Below are 17,225 nucleotides of genomic sequence, written 5' to 3'. Positions count from 1 at the left end.
CTTCATTAAGATGATGTCTTAAAGGTAAATTATCACATGACCAATCTCCGGATAACTCCTTGAATAACAGTCTGGTCAACATATAATATCTTTCTTATAATTAACCTTGAAACCAATAGACAAAAAATGGTATTCTAGCCATGCCTATGGACAAACCCTTCAAGTATAAATCAAAGCAACCATTAGCCCATAGATATTGTCATTAGTTACCAAAACCAAATATGGGGCACCATTCTCTTTCACTCGCCTTATAAAGGGAGCGAGAACTCGGGTTTACAAGCTTCGTAATCGATCTCGTACGAAGGGTTCCTTGGCCTGCACTCCAAGATGTCCTCTCACCGGGAGCATCTATTCGACGCCTTCAGCGCCGAATTCTCCATCTCACACCCGCTAGCCAACTGAGTGGACCACATCTATTAAGGCCATTAGCTTCGGTGCACCTATTTTGTCGATGGATCGCTGATTTCAATTGATCGAGGCTCGCTAGACATTTTGACTGCTCACAACTGACAGGTAGGCCGGTTGAGCGCTAGCCGTTGGGACCCTTGACGAATGATCGTTGACCATTGACTCTTGAGAACAATTCACAAATTTGAGATAATCACAAAATAACAAAAGTTCATGAGATTGAAAAAAGTTCATCAATTTGAAAAAAAGTTGACGAATTCAATAATAAGGTCACGAATTTTAAAAAAGTTCATCAATTGTGAGTTCACCAATTTGAAAAAGGTTCACAGATTTTGAAAACAATCACAAAATAAAAAATGTTCACGGACTTAAAAAAAGTTCATGATTTGAATGAAGTTTCAAATGTGAAGGTGTTCATGTATTTGTAAAAGGGAACAAAGAAAAGAAAAGGTAACATGAAAAAAGAAAGCAGGAACATAAAATAAAAACCCGAGTAAAAAACCGATGAAAACCCGAAAAAACAAAGTCCGGGAGGCGTAGAAATACATCGGGGGTGACCCATCGGCGGGTAAACAAGGTGCTGAGCTTGCCTCGAGGCCCTGGAGGCCTGGCATCTGCCCGGTTCCAGGAAGCAGTCCAGTGTAGCGACTATTTGTCGCATTAAGCGACGCGCGAGCGTTCGATCACGTCAAGGTTTTCCTGGGTGATCGTTTATTGGGCTGGCCCATGTTCACGCAGAAAAAGGGAAGTACCAGGGCACGAACAAACACAACACACTAACCACCGCGCAACGCCAGGAGTTCGTGATAATAGCTAGGGCACGAACGAGGAGAAGACCTATTGTACCCTCTCGTTTAGGGTTTCTCGTCCTCCGACGGCGATCTCATCGACGTTGTGAGTTTTTTACCCGGCTGCCGGTCCTCCCCCTGCTAGCGCACCCCTCCCTGGGCTGCTGCTGGGAGGATAGGATTGGAGCCTCTTTCTCCACGCGGGGTTGCTACCTGGTCTAACCCTAGATGGCGACTCCGGGAGGATCTTCATCGACGGCCGGCTGGACAGGGAAGAACTTGGAGGAGATGCTTCAGCACCTCGATCTGAAGGACGAGGAGTTGGATGACGTGGTCGTAGGCGAGGAGGAGTTGAGGAAATTTGAGGCGGAGGCACGGTGGATGGCCATCGGGAAGCTGAACACGATGCGCCGTTTTAGTTCCACTGCTATGTTCGAGACACTGAAATCGATCTGGGGACTAGCGCAGGTGCCGAAGTTCAGAGAGGCAGGCGACAATCTGTTTGTGTTCCAGATGTTCTGTTTGGGAGACTGGAAGAAGGTCGTTCATGGCGGCCCATGGCTGTTCAAGGGGATGGGTCTTTTGATCGAGGATTACGATGGCAAGTCAGACCCGGAATCAGTGGTCTTTGATGGTCTCTATGTTTGGGCACAAATCCATAATATACCTGATCTGTATCGTAAAACAGAAATTGTGGATCAACTTGCTCGCCGAATTGGCAGAGTTAAGGAGGTGGTACTTGCTCCGAAGCTCTACTATGAGGGAGATTATGTCAGAGTTCGCGCAAGAGTGCTGGTTAACAAGCCCCTGACCAGAGTTACGCCATTGAATGTCACGGGTGAGGGGCGTCGTTTCCTCCCAGTCAAATATGAGAAGATCCCTTACTTTTGTCAGGTATGCGGTTTCATGGGGCACAACCATGAAGAATGCGGAGACGGGGTGTGGGAACCAAAACAGAGGCAGTTTGGAAGCTGGATGCTCGCCCAACGCAAGGAGGTGGCCCCTGATCAACAGCAGTATGGTCGTTCCACTCGAGGGAGCTGGGCCCGGGGCCGTGGCAGAGCCGGAACTGGGCGGGAGAGAGCCCCATCAAGCAACCAGGAGGGGCCGCGCAAAAGGTCATCCCAGGATGCCGGCTTTGAAGATGGAGATGATACAGATGCTGATGTTACTAGCCCTCTGAAACCCACAACTGGCCTTAGCTCGTCTGAGGAGCCAGCGGCACGGCGTAATCTGAATGTTGTTCTTAACGCTAGTAGCAACATGCCTGAAGTTTCAAGCACTACGGGGACAAACGCAAACATCACCGATCAAAACCAAGCGCTAGGGCTGACACAGAAAGGAGCTGCAAGTGCTGTACATGCTAGTACGTCTGATACACCACCGCCTCCACCGGTGTATGTGTCCCCAAGGGAGTCAAAGAAAGCTAAGAAAGGTTCCTCACCGAAGAAGGATAATAAGATGGCGTTATTGGCGGGCTCCGAGCCGGGGCGCCGCCAGGCCCAATGAAAATATTATGCTGGAACTGTCGCGGGATTGGCGACCCTGCGACGGTCAGAGAACTCCGCGATCTCGTGGAGAGGAGTTCGCCGATGTTTCTTTGCTTAGTGGAAACTCAACTGCCGAAGAATCGTGTTGAAGGTCTTCGTTTTTCGTTAGGTTTTGATTTCAGTTTTGGAGTTGGTAGTTCAGGCCGCAGTGGCGGCATATGTATCTTTTGGAAAAATTCTCTGGATGTTTCAATAAAAAACTTTTCTCGGTATCATGTGGATGCATGGGTTAAGGAACCATTGAAGGAACAATGGCGGCTCTCGTGTTTTTATGGGGAAGCAAATAGAAGCCTACGCTATAAGACGTGGGATATGATGACGCGTTTGCGAGGCGAAAGCACTCTGCCGTGGCTGTGTATAGGGGACTTCAATGAAATTCTCAGGAAAGAAGAGCAGATGGGAGTACATGAGAGAGATAGTGCGCAGATGGAGGCTTTCCGCGAGGCAACTGATTTATGTGCCCTTGCGGACTTGGGCTATAAGGGCCTGGACTGGACATGGGAGAAGAAAGTTTCTGGTGGTCATTACTGTAGAGTTCGTCTCGACAGGGCACTTGCGTCTGCTTCTTGGTCCACCCTTTTCCCTCTTGCCAGTGTAGAGCATCTTACGGCGGCCAAGTCCGACCACTCCCCAATCCTGTTGGCGACTGATCTAGTCAGTGAGAGTGTCCGGGCAGCCCAGCGGCCCTTCCGGTATGAATGCATGTGGGAACGAGATGGTCGGTTCGGGTCTGTTTTGGAGAATGCATGGAAATCCAAAGCCGTGGCTCAGTCAGTTTTTGATTTTTCAGAGAAGCTAGCCAATTTAGCGACAGATCTACAACAGTGGGGGCGCCACACTTTTGGTTCAGTTCGACATGAACTCAGACAACTACGCAAGAAACTTGAGGAATTGCGAGCGGCACCCATGCGCGTCGGACCAAGTACGGAAGAGGAGGAAGTTGAAGCTCGCATGGTCGAGCTGTGTTGTCGGGAAGAGATCATGTGGCGTCAAAGGGCCCGCATACAATGGCTCGCTGAAGGGGACAGCAATACGAAATTTTTTCACAAAAAAGCTAGTGCAAGGAAAGCCAAAAATCACATTATGGAGCTTCAGAGAGCTGATGGATCAATGACGTCCGATCAGGAGGAGATGGCAGCAATGGCAACTAGCTTTTACGAGAACTTATATGCTTCGCAAGATACCATTGGATTGGAAGAGGTTCTCTCTCACATACCGGTTAAAGTAAATGGCCAAATGAACACTATGTTGAACGCCCCTTATACCAAGGAAGAGGTGAAGTCTGCACTCTTCCAAATGTTCCCGACAAAGGCCCCCGGGCCCGATGGTTTTCCCGCTCACTTTTTCCAACGTCACTGGGATTTATGTGGTGAGGAGGTAACCGATATGGTGCTGCGTGTTCTGAGTGGTGATGATTCACCGGAGGAGATAAACAAAACTTTCATCGTTCTTATTCCCAAGATTGCTAGTCCAAAAAATTTAGCACAGTTCCGACCGATAAGCCTATGCAATGTGATCTTCAAGATTGCTTCAAAGGTATTGGCTAACCGGCTCAAACTCATTCTCCCCGAAATCATTTCAGAGGAACAATCTGCATTTGTACCTGGTCGTCTAATCACCGACAATTTCATCTCTGCTTATGAGTGTCTACACTATATGAAAACAAGGAAGTTGAAGGGAAACAGATTCTGTGCTCTAAAACTCGATATGATGAAGGCCTATGACAGAATCGAGTGGCCATATTTGAAGGCAGTAATGTTGAAACTAGGTTTCAGCCCTCGGTTCACCGAAACTATCATGAGGTGTGTTACTTCTGTTTCTTTTTCAGTTATGTTTAATGGAGGCAAGTTAGAGGAATTCAAGCCAACCCGAGGCTTACGACAGGGGGACCCCAATTCGCCCTATCTGTTTCTGTTGGCGGCAGAAGGCCTCTCATCTTTGTTGAAATCTTCGGTACCAGGGGAGAGTATCCATGGCATCCAGGTAGCTCCCGATGCTCCAATTGTTAATCACCTCCTCTTTGCTGATGACAGCTTGCTCTTTTTTGACGCTACACCCGAGATGGCAACACGGGTCAATGTTTTACTCCAGAGATATTGTGATGCGTCGGGACAACGGATTAACAAAGATAAGTCATCAATCTTTTTCAGTAAGGGGTGCTCTGGGGACTTGAGGAAAGATGTTATGCGAGTCCTGGATGTCAATAATGAACAATTATCAGAGAAATACTTAGGGCTCCCCTCGGATGTTGGTAGAGCTAAAGAGGGATCCTTTAAGTACCTAAAGGACAGGATTGGAAGCATGTCCAAGGGTGGATGGAAAAGGCCCTTTCGGTGGGGGGCAAAGAAGTTCTCATAAAATCTGTGGCGCAAGCGATTCCCACATATTCAATGGCGTGCTTCAAACTACCGAGGGGCCTATGCCTTCATATTAACGGCATGCTTCGGAAGTTTTGGTGGGGATCTAAGAAGGGAGAAAGGAAAACTGCATGGGTCTCGTGGGAAGTCATGACGCAACCGAAGTTTATGGGAGGCATGGGCTTTCGCGACATCGAGCTTTTTAACTTAGCCTTGCTTGCCCGTCAAGCCTGGCGCCTACTGCAAGAGCCTGATTCGCTAAGTGCGCGCATATTAAAGGCTGTATATTATCCTAACTGCACCGTTCTGGAAGCTGGGCTGGGAAGTAATCCGTCTCAAGTGTGGCGCTCCATTCATGAGGGGTGTGACACCCTGAAATTGGGAATCATCAAAAGGATCGGCACCGGAAGTGAGACGAGCATTTGGCAGGACAACTGGATACCGCGAGATCACAAGCTACGGCCAGTGTGCCCAAAGACCCCAAACCCACCGCAACTTGTGTCAGAGCTGCTTGACCATACTACTGCGGGTTGGAATATTGATGTCCTCGATGAGCACTTTTATGCAATGGACAAGGAAGCGATCCTGAATATACCTTTGAGTACACGAGTACAATCTGACTTTTGGGCCTGGCATTATGACAGAAGAGGCACTTTTTCAGTAAGGTCTGCCTACCGTTTATTGGCGACTACAAAGCAACAGAGAACGGAATGGCTGGAGCATGTTCCGGGGCATTCAGATACGGATGCAGATAAGAAGTCTTGGGGCAAACTTTGGAATTTGAGCATCCCACCCAAAATCAAAATTTTTGCTTGGCGGCTAGCCAAGACATCGATCCCCACAGGCGAGGTGAGGAAGGAGAGGAAGATGACGGACTCGGCGGCTTGCCCACTTTGCCAAGCGACAGTGGATACGTGGAGACACTCTCTGTTTGATTGCCATATGTCACGTTGTGTCTGGGCTCTGGCTGATGAGGAACTGATAGAAGTAATGATCTCAAACCAAATAGAGGATGCTCGTTTGTGGATGTTCTGGCTACTGGATACTCTAAAAGAGCAAGAAGTTGTTCAGATTTTGATCACAATGTGGGCCATATGGTGGGCGCGGCGCCGTGCTATCCATGATGAGCAGTACCAAAGCCCCTTGAGCACTTCGGTTTTCATCAACAAATTTCTGTCCGATCTTGATTGCATGGCTGTGCACAAGACACGCATGAGGGACTTGCATGCAAAGCCAAAGGACCTGCATGTAACAGCGGGAAACTCGAGGACCAGAGCGACATCACCTGGTTGGCTTCCTCCAACCGATGCAGAAGCGAAGCTAAACATTGATGGAGGCGTGTCCAGATCAGGTAGAAGGGGTGCAGCAGCTGTGGTCTGTCGTGACAGGGCGGGAGCTTTTCTTGGAGCCTCAGCCAGAGTTTTTGAGGGTCTCACGGATCCGCCCTCGCTGGAAGCACAATCATGCAATGAAGCCCTTGCTTTGGCGATGGATCTCAACCTCAACTCTATATGCGTGGCCTCGGATTGTGCTGTTGTTATTTCCATGATAGGCTCAGATGTCCCCTGCCAGTTTGCCTCAGTTTTGAGTGAGATAAACCATAGGGCTAGTTTTTTTCCTACTATCCATTTTATTCATGAGAATAGGAAGCATAATTTCGAAGCGCACGCTCTTGCAAAAGCTGCGGCTTCTTTGTCTCCCGGGCGCCACCTGTGGCTTCTAAATACGCCCGACATCATCTGTATCCCTATGAACATCCAGATTTAATAAAGGTTACAGATGCTCAAAAAAAAAAAGCTAGGGCACGACCCACTTGAAGCATAATGTGCCGGTTTTCGCCTCTCTTTTTTCGTTTACTTTTTTTCTTCTCCGTTTTTTTTCATTTCTTTGCTTTTGTTTTTTCATTTTTTTCTTCTCCGTTTTTCTTCATTTTTTCGTTGTATGAACGCTTATTCGACACTTTTCAAATACTTGTTCCACATTTTAACACTTGTGCAACACTTTTCAAATACTCATTCAACATTTTTTTAAACTTATTCAATACTGTTTGTTTTCTTTTGTTTCATTTGGTTTTTCTTCTCCATTTTTTGCAGTCTTTTTTCTCAGATCAGATTTGTTTCATTCTTGTTCGTTTCCTTTTTTCACCATTTTTTTGTTTTCTTTTTTCTTCTTAATTTTTTGTTTTTCTTGTGTGTTTTCTTATGTTTGTTTTTGTTTCACTCCGCATTTTCGTACATGTCAATTTTTTTGTAACAAGCGATCAACATTTTTTGTATACACGTTCAACATTGTCCGAACGCTTTATCAACATCTTTCAGATACTTGTTCAACATTTTAATAGTTATTCAATATTTTTAAATACTTGTTCACATTTTTAAATACTCGTTCAACATCTTTTAATACCTATTAATTTTTTTACAAATAATAGTTCAACATTTTTAATACTTATTTAAAAAAAATTCAAATAGTTGTTGAACATTTTTCAAATTCTTGTTCACATTTTTTAAATACTCATTCAACATTTTTCATATACTCGTCCAACATTTTTTAATACCTTTTCAACATTTTTAATACCTATTCAATGTTTTTTAAATACTTGTTCAACATTTATAATATCTATTCAACATTTTTCAAATATTTGTTCAACATTTTTCAAATTCTTGTTTGATATTTTTTTAATGTGTTCTTGCTGAGCGTTTATATATATTAAAGTACAAAAAAGTGCAAAAATAACAAAAAATTAGGACAGAAAACAGAAAGAAAAAAACAGCCTGTGGCTCCCGCGCGGCTAGGCCTGCTATCTGCAACCCAGTCGGGTGATTCCTTCAGCGAGGGAAGCTCGCGGCTCACGTAGGATGACAAGTTTGTCTAAAAAAACGTAACGCGGCTCACGTAGCATGACAAGTTTGTCTAAAAAAACGTAGTCGCGCCCGCAGTCCATGGGGCAACGGAGGGCAAAAGGAGAATTTCCTATGTGGCACCTAGAGCGCCGGTTAAAGGCCACTGAATAGATCAGCGCACACAGTAACCTTCATCGTGCTAACATTCTCTGTTTCCTTCAAAAAATGTTGCGGGTGGTGAGATTCGAATTCGGAACCTCTTTGTTTCCTTCGCATTAACCAACTCAGACGGCTAACCTGCTATGCTTACTAATAGTACTTATGTTTCTTCTTATTTCTAGGCCTTCCAGACTATATTTTTTCTATTTGTTTGTCGGGTTTTCATCGGGGTTTTATTTTCTGTTTGCTGCTTTCTTTTTTCATGTTACCTTTTCTTTTCTTTTTTCCTTTTTACAAATACATGAACACCTTCACATTTTAAACTTCATTCAAATCATGAACTTTTTGAAATCTGTGAACACTTTTCATTTGTGACTGTTTTCAAAATTTGTGAACCTTTTTCAAATTGGTGAACTCAAAACCGATGAATTTTTTAAAATTCATGAACTTATTATTGAATTCGTCAACATTTTTTACAAATCAATGAAGTTTTTTAAATCTCATGATATTTTTTCAATTTTGTGATTATCTTAAATTTGTGAACTGTTCTCAAGAGTCAATGGTCAACGATCATTCGTCAAGGGTCCCAACAGCTAGCGGTCAACCGGTCCACCTGTTTGTTGTGAGCAGTCAAAATGTCTAGCAAGTCTCGACCGATTGAAGTCAGTGATCGATCAACAAAACAGGTGCACCGAAGCTAATGGCCTTAATAGATGCGGCCCAGTCAGTTGGCTAGCGGCTCATCTCTTGGACAACAGATTGCTCAAAAAAAAAAAACTCTTGGACAACATATTTATAACCTTGCTATAATCTTTTATATAAAATGCAAACTAATACTCCCTCCATCATGAATTAGTTGTCTAATATTTGTTTAGATACGGATGTATCTAGACACGTTTTAGTGTTCGGTACATCTATATCTAGACAAATTTTAGACAACTACTTTGGGACCGAGGGAGTATATGCCAACTGTAAATCTAAGGACGAAAATAAGTATATAGATAGGAAATTTATATCTTGAGATCTCGAATCTATACAAAATAGAAAATAATAAATAAATTATTTGCCAACCACAAATGGTTACCAGCCACCACCTACCATCCGACGCAAAATAATAAATTATTTCTAGAATGTGTAGTATTGGTGAGTCTATATATATGTGCCTTTCTAAAAACAAAATCATGCAAAAGCTTGGCTTTAGAAATTTCCTCACAATACTTTTCGTTGAGCGCAATACCTGTTGCAAAATGCATCAGGCTATGCGCCTTCCACAGTTTATGGTATTCTTGTTTGTTTGGTCATCCCAAGTCGGTGCAATATCGTCGTCGCATGGCGCATATGATGAGAATACGAATCAAATGAGGCAACAATCACCCTGGAATAGTAGCTGGCTACCCAGAAAAGCTACAACTAACAGTGGCGTCAACCATGTAAGTAAAAGGCTGTCTATGTTCATTGCTAGATTTGATGCATCACATGTATTTCCTCCGTTGCTAAATATAAGTTTTTTTAGACATTTTAAATGAACTGCAACATACAGATGTATGTAGATATATTTTAAGTGTAGGTTCACTCATATTGCTCCGTATGTAGTCATCTGTTAGAATATCTAGAAAGACTTATATTTGTGGACAGAGGAAGTACATGTGACCCAATTACTTATCACACAAGGGAAACTCTTCCAACCTCGTATTGACTTCATCAATCACATAATTTATTTTGATTTACAAACAAATGGGAAGCTGGTCTTTGCGTAATTTTATTTGTTTTGGTCGTATAGCTGATATTTTCTTTTTTGCGAAAGGCATTCTCTTTCATTTGCTACTCTTCCTGCTGTCCGTACAGGGTTGTTTGTTCTCCATTAAAACTACTATCTCTATCTCCGTAATTGGGTTGACCGGATCCTTTCGTTGGTCCCGGCGGCCCGATTCCAGAACACATGTATGCATGCACTAGTTTTACACATAACCACGTCTGATCCATTCCTTGTCTAATCAGATTAAAAAAAGGGTTAATAACGCCGCTGCAATCAGCACAAAGCAGAAAATGATTCTCAAATTTCACTGGATTCGCAAGGTACATCTAGAATGAGAAGCACTGCATATGGTCAGTAAGATGCAACACAAAATTCAAAACTAGGAAATAAGAGATGGCTGCCCCTAATTTTTTGCCCGCGGAGAAGGAATTTCTCACTGATTATGGAATATTTAATCGCCTTTCTTAATAATTAAGTGGGTGAACAAGCAAATGCTAAAATAAATTAAATTAAATGCTAAAAGTCTTTTTTCTTTCAAGAGTACGCGAAACGCGTGCCATGTTTTTATAGAAGGCAGAAGATAATTACAAAAGACTACTTCTCGCTGGGAACAACAAGTGTAGCATGAACTCCACGCACGAGCTTATCCAAAGACAAGCTACCTCAAATGCTACAACCACAACACAAAGGAACTTGCCCTAAACAGAACAACTAAGCCTAGTCGATCCCGAGAAAAGCCACTGCCTTGGACTCAAATAAATTAACTCAAATGCTAAAAATCTCCCCTAAAAAATTGCTAAAAATCTAACATCAGATTCTCAGGACTTTCGTGAACGTGCTCGCTGCCGTCGGATCTATTGCACTGATCTTGGGGGGGGGGGGGGGGGCGTCATCCTCTGCCTCTGCGGGAGACTGTGACATATCCTCTCCCTCACTTCCACTTCCTCTGTTCCTGGGCGGTCCTGCGGTGACCTTCCGGACTCCAGCGATTGAGCGTGGGATGGGGAGGCGACGGTGTACAGGAGCCGCGACGGGGGAGATATTTGGTGCGGGGAGCTGAGAGTGCACTGCGACAGGGGGAGCGGCGACTAGAGCTCGAGCGTGAGCGCACGGCGGCGGTGGCGGAGAGGAGCTGCCGCGGAGAATCTGCACATGGGCTTGGAGCGCACGGCGGCAGCGGTGTAGAGGATCTGTTGCAGAGGAGCTGCACATCGAGCTTGAGCTGGATTGCGGGGGAGACGGGTGGGGAGCTACCGCAGAGGAGCTCCACATCAAGCTTGAGCTGGAGTGCAGGGGGCGGGGGGTGGGGGGATTGGTGGGTGTGGGAGGAGGTGGTTGCGTGGACGAAGTGATGCAGCGGTGTGCGACTGGTCATCGACCTTGGCTGCACGACGGCGCTATCGGGCGCGACCATCTATTACCTGATGCCATCGACCGCCTGGGTGCTCATGGCCCCGCGGCCAACGTGGTAGCGCTAGTCGTCCACCGCCACCTATTCAGCACACCATGATCACCTATCCAGACAGCACGGACGCTGGTAGGTGTTCAGGTCATGCCTATTTAGATGTAGATGATGTGTTTATTTTTGTAATTTTCAGATTGTTGGCAAAGTTTATACTCACATTTTCAAATGCAAACCCATTTTTTGTGGTTTCCAAACATTGCAAGTTGTATAATCACAAAATGACAAATTCCAAAACAATTGTATGCATTTCAAATTCTGACATGTCAAATGTATATACTAGTCATCTAGGAAATTTACATCTCTTTCTAACCCATGCCATTTTTTTGGAACAATTTAAATTTAATTTTTAACCATGGCAATTTTATTTTATGAGCAACATAGTTTTTTTGTTTGACCATGTCAATTTTTATCCATTCATTTTTTCGAACATGGTAACTTTTGTTGGAACAAAACATGTGAAATTTCTTTTTGTATACATTCGTTTAACTAACAATGGCCAAATCCTTTTTTTAAACCATAGAAAACATATCTTTTGGAAATCCCATGGAAAGCTTGTTTTCATAAGACTATTTTCTTAATATTCTTTTTGCCATCATCTTTTTATGAAGCAATGGCGATTTCACGTATGAACTTAATTCTTAAGCGTTTTCTTGTTTTTCTTGATACGGCAGATTTTTTTAATGCATGGGATTTTTTTTTGTAAATTTTGATGTGTGGCATTTTTTAGGTATGGCATCTATGTGTTCAAATACAGATCCAACCAGCTTGCTGTTTTTTTTCATTTTTTCTTACTGTTTTTTGGGTTTTTCTTATTTATTTAGTTATCACAATCAATGATGCTTTTGGGAAGGAGGCCTGTCGAGAAATGTCTGTTGGGCCGTATTCGTTCGCGCTTGCAAGTTCCTCCTAGCGAATGTTTCTGTTCACTAGAGGATCCATCCCAGATCGAACGATTCGTTAGTTGGGGGTTGCTCCCAGATCAAATGTCGGTTTAGTATAAGGGTCCTAAATTGAATTAGATATCAACTAAAATAATGCTCCCGATTTGATTTAGAAAGCTTCCAATATACCATTGTATTATAAGTATTGTAGTGTGAAGTGTATTATATTAACTGGTATCTTGCCTTCCTACAGTATGCTCTAATTGAGTACTACACAGATTCTGTACTCTTCGGTGGCATGTCAACGTTCGATGTTTATGGTATGAAAAATGTCAATCACCAAATAAGCTCATCACACATGTGTGTGATTAATCAAGGGAAGGACTTCAGTAGTCATAATGCTGCAATAGCTGGATGGACGGTAAGTTAGTTCCTCGATGATTACTCCAGCATAACCTATTTGGAATGCATGGATTTTCTTTTCCGTGACGATTGCACTTTTTTGAAATCAATGCATTCTATTTATGCGAAAACTTTATAGCTACTTCCTTTGTATCAAAATATAATATGATTTTGCACTTCAATATTTTGATAGAGGGAGTACCTTTTTAGAAACTGTTAATTTACTTTTATGCAGGTTAGCCCATCCGAATATGGTGATAGCAAAACACACTTCTTTACACGATGGACGGTACATGGTTTAACTTTTTGTATTTCTTAGTTTTTTCTTGTGTTCAATATTTTGAAAAATTGGGGTTAACATTTTCTTAGCAATACACATACAATTCATGATCTTTTGTTGCATGACAGGTTGATGGGTGTAAGTCAACTGGATGCTATGACTTGAAATGCGATGGTTTTGTGCCAGTACAAAATGCGCCTATCACTCCAGGAGTCACGCTAGACCACAAAAACGGAAAACTTAAGATCACAATCAAGATATTCAAGGTAAGCAGTTAAAACCCAATGAAAGCACTAAATATAATTTACCACAAGAATTTTTATCTAAGGAGGTATCTGTGGTCCAAAAAAATTATGCATAGATGATGACATCACTAATTGACCCTCTGATTCTAGAGTCATTTGTATTGCTAGTTACTGGAATAAGTTTTAGTTACCGTTGTCTATCTTGCAGAAGAAAGATGATGGTGACTGGTGGTTGTACTTTGGTTATGATAATCAAAGCCTTAGAGCTGTTGGATTCTGGCCCAAAAGTATCTTTAATAATATGGCAGACCATGCAAATATTGTAGAGTGGGGTGGTTACACATTCTCTAATTCCGGGAGTGCTAGTCCTGCAATGGGCAGCGGCCACTGGCCTGGGATACATTCTGCAACTGTTCAAGATGTTAGATTTGTTGATGACACTGGTAGAGGCTACAAAATTGATCCATGGCCCGGGGGCCTTGTTGCTTCTATCTCCCACAAAAAATGCTATGGAGCCGTTCTATCTGTAGACGAAATGTTTTACTATGGCGGACCTGGTGGTTGTACTATGTAGTAAAGCTTTATAGTCCGAGATGAGATCCAAATAATATAATAAAGATGTAATGTGTTTACAAGTTATTTCGACAAGGAAATTGTTATGGCTCTCCTTGTATGCCATATACGTAAATAAAGTGAAGAAGCAATAGAATCATCCACCTAAGGCAACTAGTTTAATGCTCGTGCGCTGCCATGGTGATTTTTTTACAGCAATCAAAATATATGCCCCCCCCCCTCAATAATCGTCGTTTCTCTTTCACCATTCTCTCCCCCATTTTGTTTCCCCTCGACAATATCCATTTCTTCATAGCCGTACCTCCCTTGCCAGAATTGATGGCATGTGGTTTCCATCCTTATAAACTAATTCTCTCTCCAATTTCTTCCTCATCGACAATCATTATTTCTTCTTGACCATCCACATTCATTATCTAATCTTCTCACTGCCCCTCCTTCCACTTCACCTTCACTCTCGATCTTGTACTTTTACAAATTATATAATATTTATCAATTCAAAAAAATATTTTGATCATATTTCTTATTTACAAATGATGAAAGATGCATGCACTACAATATTTGTGTCACCTTATTTTTCGACCCCAACAAAGATAACATTTCAAACTAATACAAAGAGACTTGATCAAATAACAAATTCACCTATAACACATGGTTGGTGCAAACCCACCATGTACTATCATTGGACCTTCACACGCTACCTATCCCACTCCCCACGTCCTCTAAAGGAAGTCCACCTCTGATCATGAAAACAAACTACTGCAAACCTAATCTAAATAATAAGTGTTGAAAATCAAGTGAGCATTAAATCCATAATTTGATTGTACATTTTACATGATAAATAAATTCCATGTGAGCCAAGTAATAATGCGACTCTAGTAAAAAAACAAGCATAATGGAAGGGGGGAACTGCATCTAGCTCGTACTATGTGTCATGTGACGCAACACCTTCAACCCACTCATCGATAGTGCATGTGAGCCATCTCTTCCTCTCACCATCGAAGGTGTCTTGTTCAAATTCCAATGCCCATGGTTATAATCCTTCGAGACCATGAAGCCATATTTTGAGCTCATAGCTGGGGAATATGCCCCACTAAAAAATAGTGGAGAATATATTGGTTTGGTCACCTTGGGCTCGTCGTGACCTCCTTACCGCAAAGCAAACTCATGTAGTGCACGGTTGAAAGAAAAGACATTCATAGGATGCCATATCTTGGAGAAGCTTCACAATATCAAATTCATAATTCAATCACTTTTTCCATTTTTATGTCTCGTAGCATAGAGAGCAAAACAAGATAAGAGTATCAATGTAGAATATAGCTTAACAACAAATACATGAACTGCACTTCTTTGCTATAAAAACACCCCCTGGGTAAAAAGAACTGTCATCATAGCTTGATCATCTGCCTAGAGCAAGAACGTAATTAGAAATCTTGAGTAATTCCTAAATGTAGATTGAAGAAAATACTAACATGTAGACTTTGGACATAGGAGAATAGTACTTGCATAGTACTTACAACACGTAGGTTGAATTGTACTAAACATCCATTGAGTAACTGAGTGGTGTGAATCCGTGTCTCATACAACCCTTGAGAAAGATGACATAATGCAATGTATCTCAAGTTAAAACTCCCAAGTCATGTGATATATCAAGATGAAAAATGGTATGGAGCCTTACTAGTGCCAACCTAAAATGCATAGAAGTCTCAAGTCAATCTATTGATGCTGAGCTAGAACATTTCATATATAGGATAAAAGATCAAGTGCCAATGTTTCCCTTCGCATGTTACAAAATGTGAAGTCATTATTGTTAGCCTTATACTGAGGTACTAAAACCTAGGAAAATAGGTAGCCATCAAAGAAAAGGGGGATACCTCGCCTGACAGGCACACAAATACCATCTCATTATAGATCTTCCATAAATACAACATTGGTAGTTAAATATTTGTGGGCCACCAGTTGTTAATGTGGCTGAGAATCACCATAACCTAGTCAAACACAAAAGTAGTGATGCTATTACATTTCAATGACATAAAATGTTAGTTTTTTGACTTATGAAAGAATCTTGTACCAAAAAACATAATTAGTAGTAACCATCATAACAAAAAGGAGCTATGTGTATTGTTGAGTAACCGTGCAACACTTGAATAGGTGCAAAGTACTGCTCCCTCTATTCCTAAATATAAGTTTTTTTAGAGATTTCAGTAGGGCCTACATACGGAGCAAAATGAGTGAATCTACACTCTAAAATATGTCTATATACATCTCCGTATCTAGTTCATGTTAAAATCTCTAAAAAGACTTGTATTTGGGAACGGCGGGAGTATTACATAACACATGCTTAATTTCGATGTCCCACAACTTTAAAAGGAAAAGGCAGCTGCATCCAGTGTATTATAAATTTCTAATCCTGTAGCAAGTTCAGACTAATAGGTAACTTTTGTGTAGTCCAAATTGCTACTGGAATAAAATTGCTAAAGGAAAATTAAGAAGAATTCCATCTGTTCCAAGTAAATGGGGCTCAAAATCGATGATCGTTGGGGTGAATCGCAACATGAAAGTACAATCCATACATAGAAAATATGTAACATCCCATCAAAGTACCAACTAAACCATGTACATATTAGAGAAATCAATTAATTCAAATTACAACAAAAGTAATTTGAAAATTATGAACATATCCAAGAGAAATGGCCTTGCAAAAGGTGGATAAAGCTTTCAGGATATGCAAGTCACCTACCAATGGAACTCAATCCAATAAATATGGATAAATATGAATACAAATTTCTCACCAGGAATAAGAGTATAACTAACTAACAAGATTTAGATAGATGATGGATGAATTAGAACTTATCTGCGAGCTCCACATTTAAACTTGCTCAAGTAGAAATTAATTATCAATTAGAATTGAAAGAAATTGTAATACTTCACTTTTTCTATCACCACCACCCCTTATCTCTTATTAAGTTTTGCAAATAATCCACTGAATATAACTTGCTTTTAGATAAAAGCATCAATGCAAGCCTTATTGAAAAGTTCCAGCACACAATACAAAATATGAAGGCGTTCGTGTCAGGACCCCGACTCGATGTCACATTGATCTAGCCGGTAACACCTCATATCACTTTGCGGCCTCACGCACGGTATTCCCACGGGTGTCGCCTTACCTTTGCCCGGGACCGTTTGCGCCTTTTGGCACACGTATATGACAGTGTCGCTAGCATCCATATGATAAGGAGCCCGGGCTGACATGGCTAGTCGTAAACCCAAAGTGACACAGACTTACAGGGACAGGCATCCATGACCCAGCATCGAACGTGTCGGTCATCAGCGAGTGAATCCAGGCTGTAGCACTGGGCTAGCAGGACTCCGGTGAACCGGGCTGTAGCGGGCTAACAGGACTCCGGTATTCATCGCGTGACATTTCCCCGAAGGGACAGACACAGGAACAAAGAAGGACACATGCCGGCCAGCCTAAGTGTTCCGGAGCAGTAGCAAGCTACCATGGCTCAGTGGAAACACTA

At 42.2% G+C, this 17,225-nt stretch overlaps 1 protein-coding gene across 1 annotated transcript; it reads left to right on the top strand.

Annotated features, from left to right (window-relative positions):
* Nucleotides 1-9,308: 9,308 nt before the first annotated feature.
* LOC123058833 (uncharacterized) lies at nucleotides 9,309-13,770 on the top strand. Its single transcript, XM_044481505.1, has 5 exons — nucleotides 9,309-9,532; nucleotides 12,458-12,625; nucleotides 12,842-12,895; nucleotides 13,015-13,152; nucleotides 13,340-13,770. Exons 1-5 carry the CDS (start codon nucleotides 9,350-9,352, stop codon nucleotides 13,703-13,705), a joined length of 909 nt encoding a protein of 302 aa, XP_044337440.1. The 5' UTR covers nucleotides 9,309-9,349; the 3' UTR covers nucleotides 13,706-13,770.
* The last annotated feature ends 3,455 nt before the right edge of the window (nucleotides 13,771-17,225 follow it).

Source organism: Triticum aestivum, chromosome 3A (assembly GCF_018294505.1).
Source record: "Triticum aestivum cultivar Chinese Spring chromosome 3A, IWGSC CS RefSeq v2.1, whole genome shotgun sequence".
In the NCBI taxonomy this organism is placed as follows: Eukaryota; Viridiplantae; Streptophyta; class Magnoliopsida; order Poales; family Poaceae; genus Triticum; species Triticum aestivum.
This window is presented reverse-complemented; position numbering and strand designations above follow the sequence as displayed.

Coding starts and splice junctions, on each gene's coding strand:
- LOC123058833 (XM_044481505.1), top strand. CDS start 9,350: ATGCATCAGGCTATGCGCCTTCCACAGTTTATGGTATTCTTGTTTGTT. Junction 9,533..12,457: donor CTAACAGTGGCGTCAACCAT/GTAAGTAAAAGG, acceptor GCCTTCCTACAG/TATGCTCTAATTGAGTACTA. Junction 12,626..12,841: donor CTGCAATAGCTGGATGGACG/GTAAGTTAGTTC, acceptor ACTTTTATGCAG/GTTAGCCCATCCGAATATGG.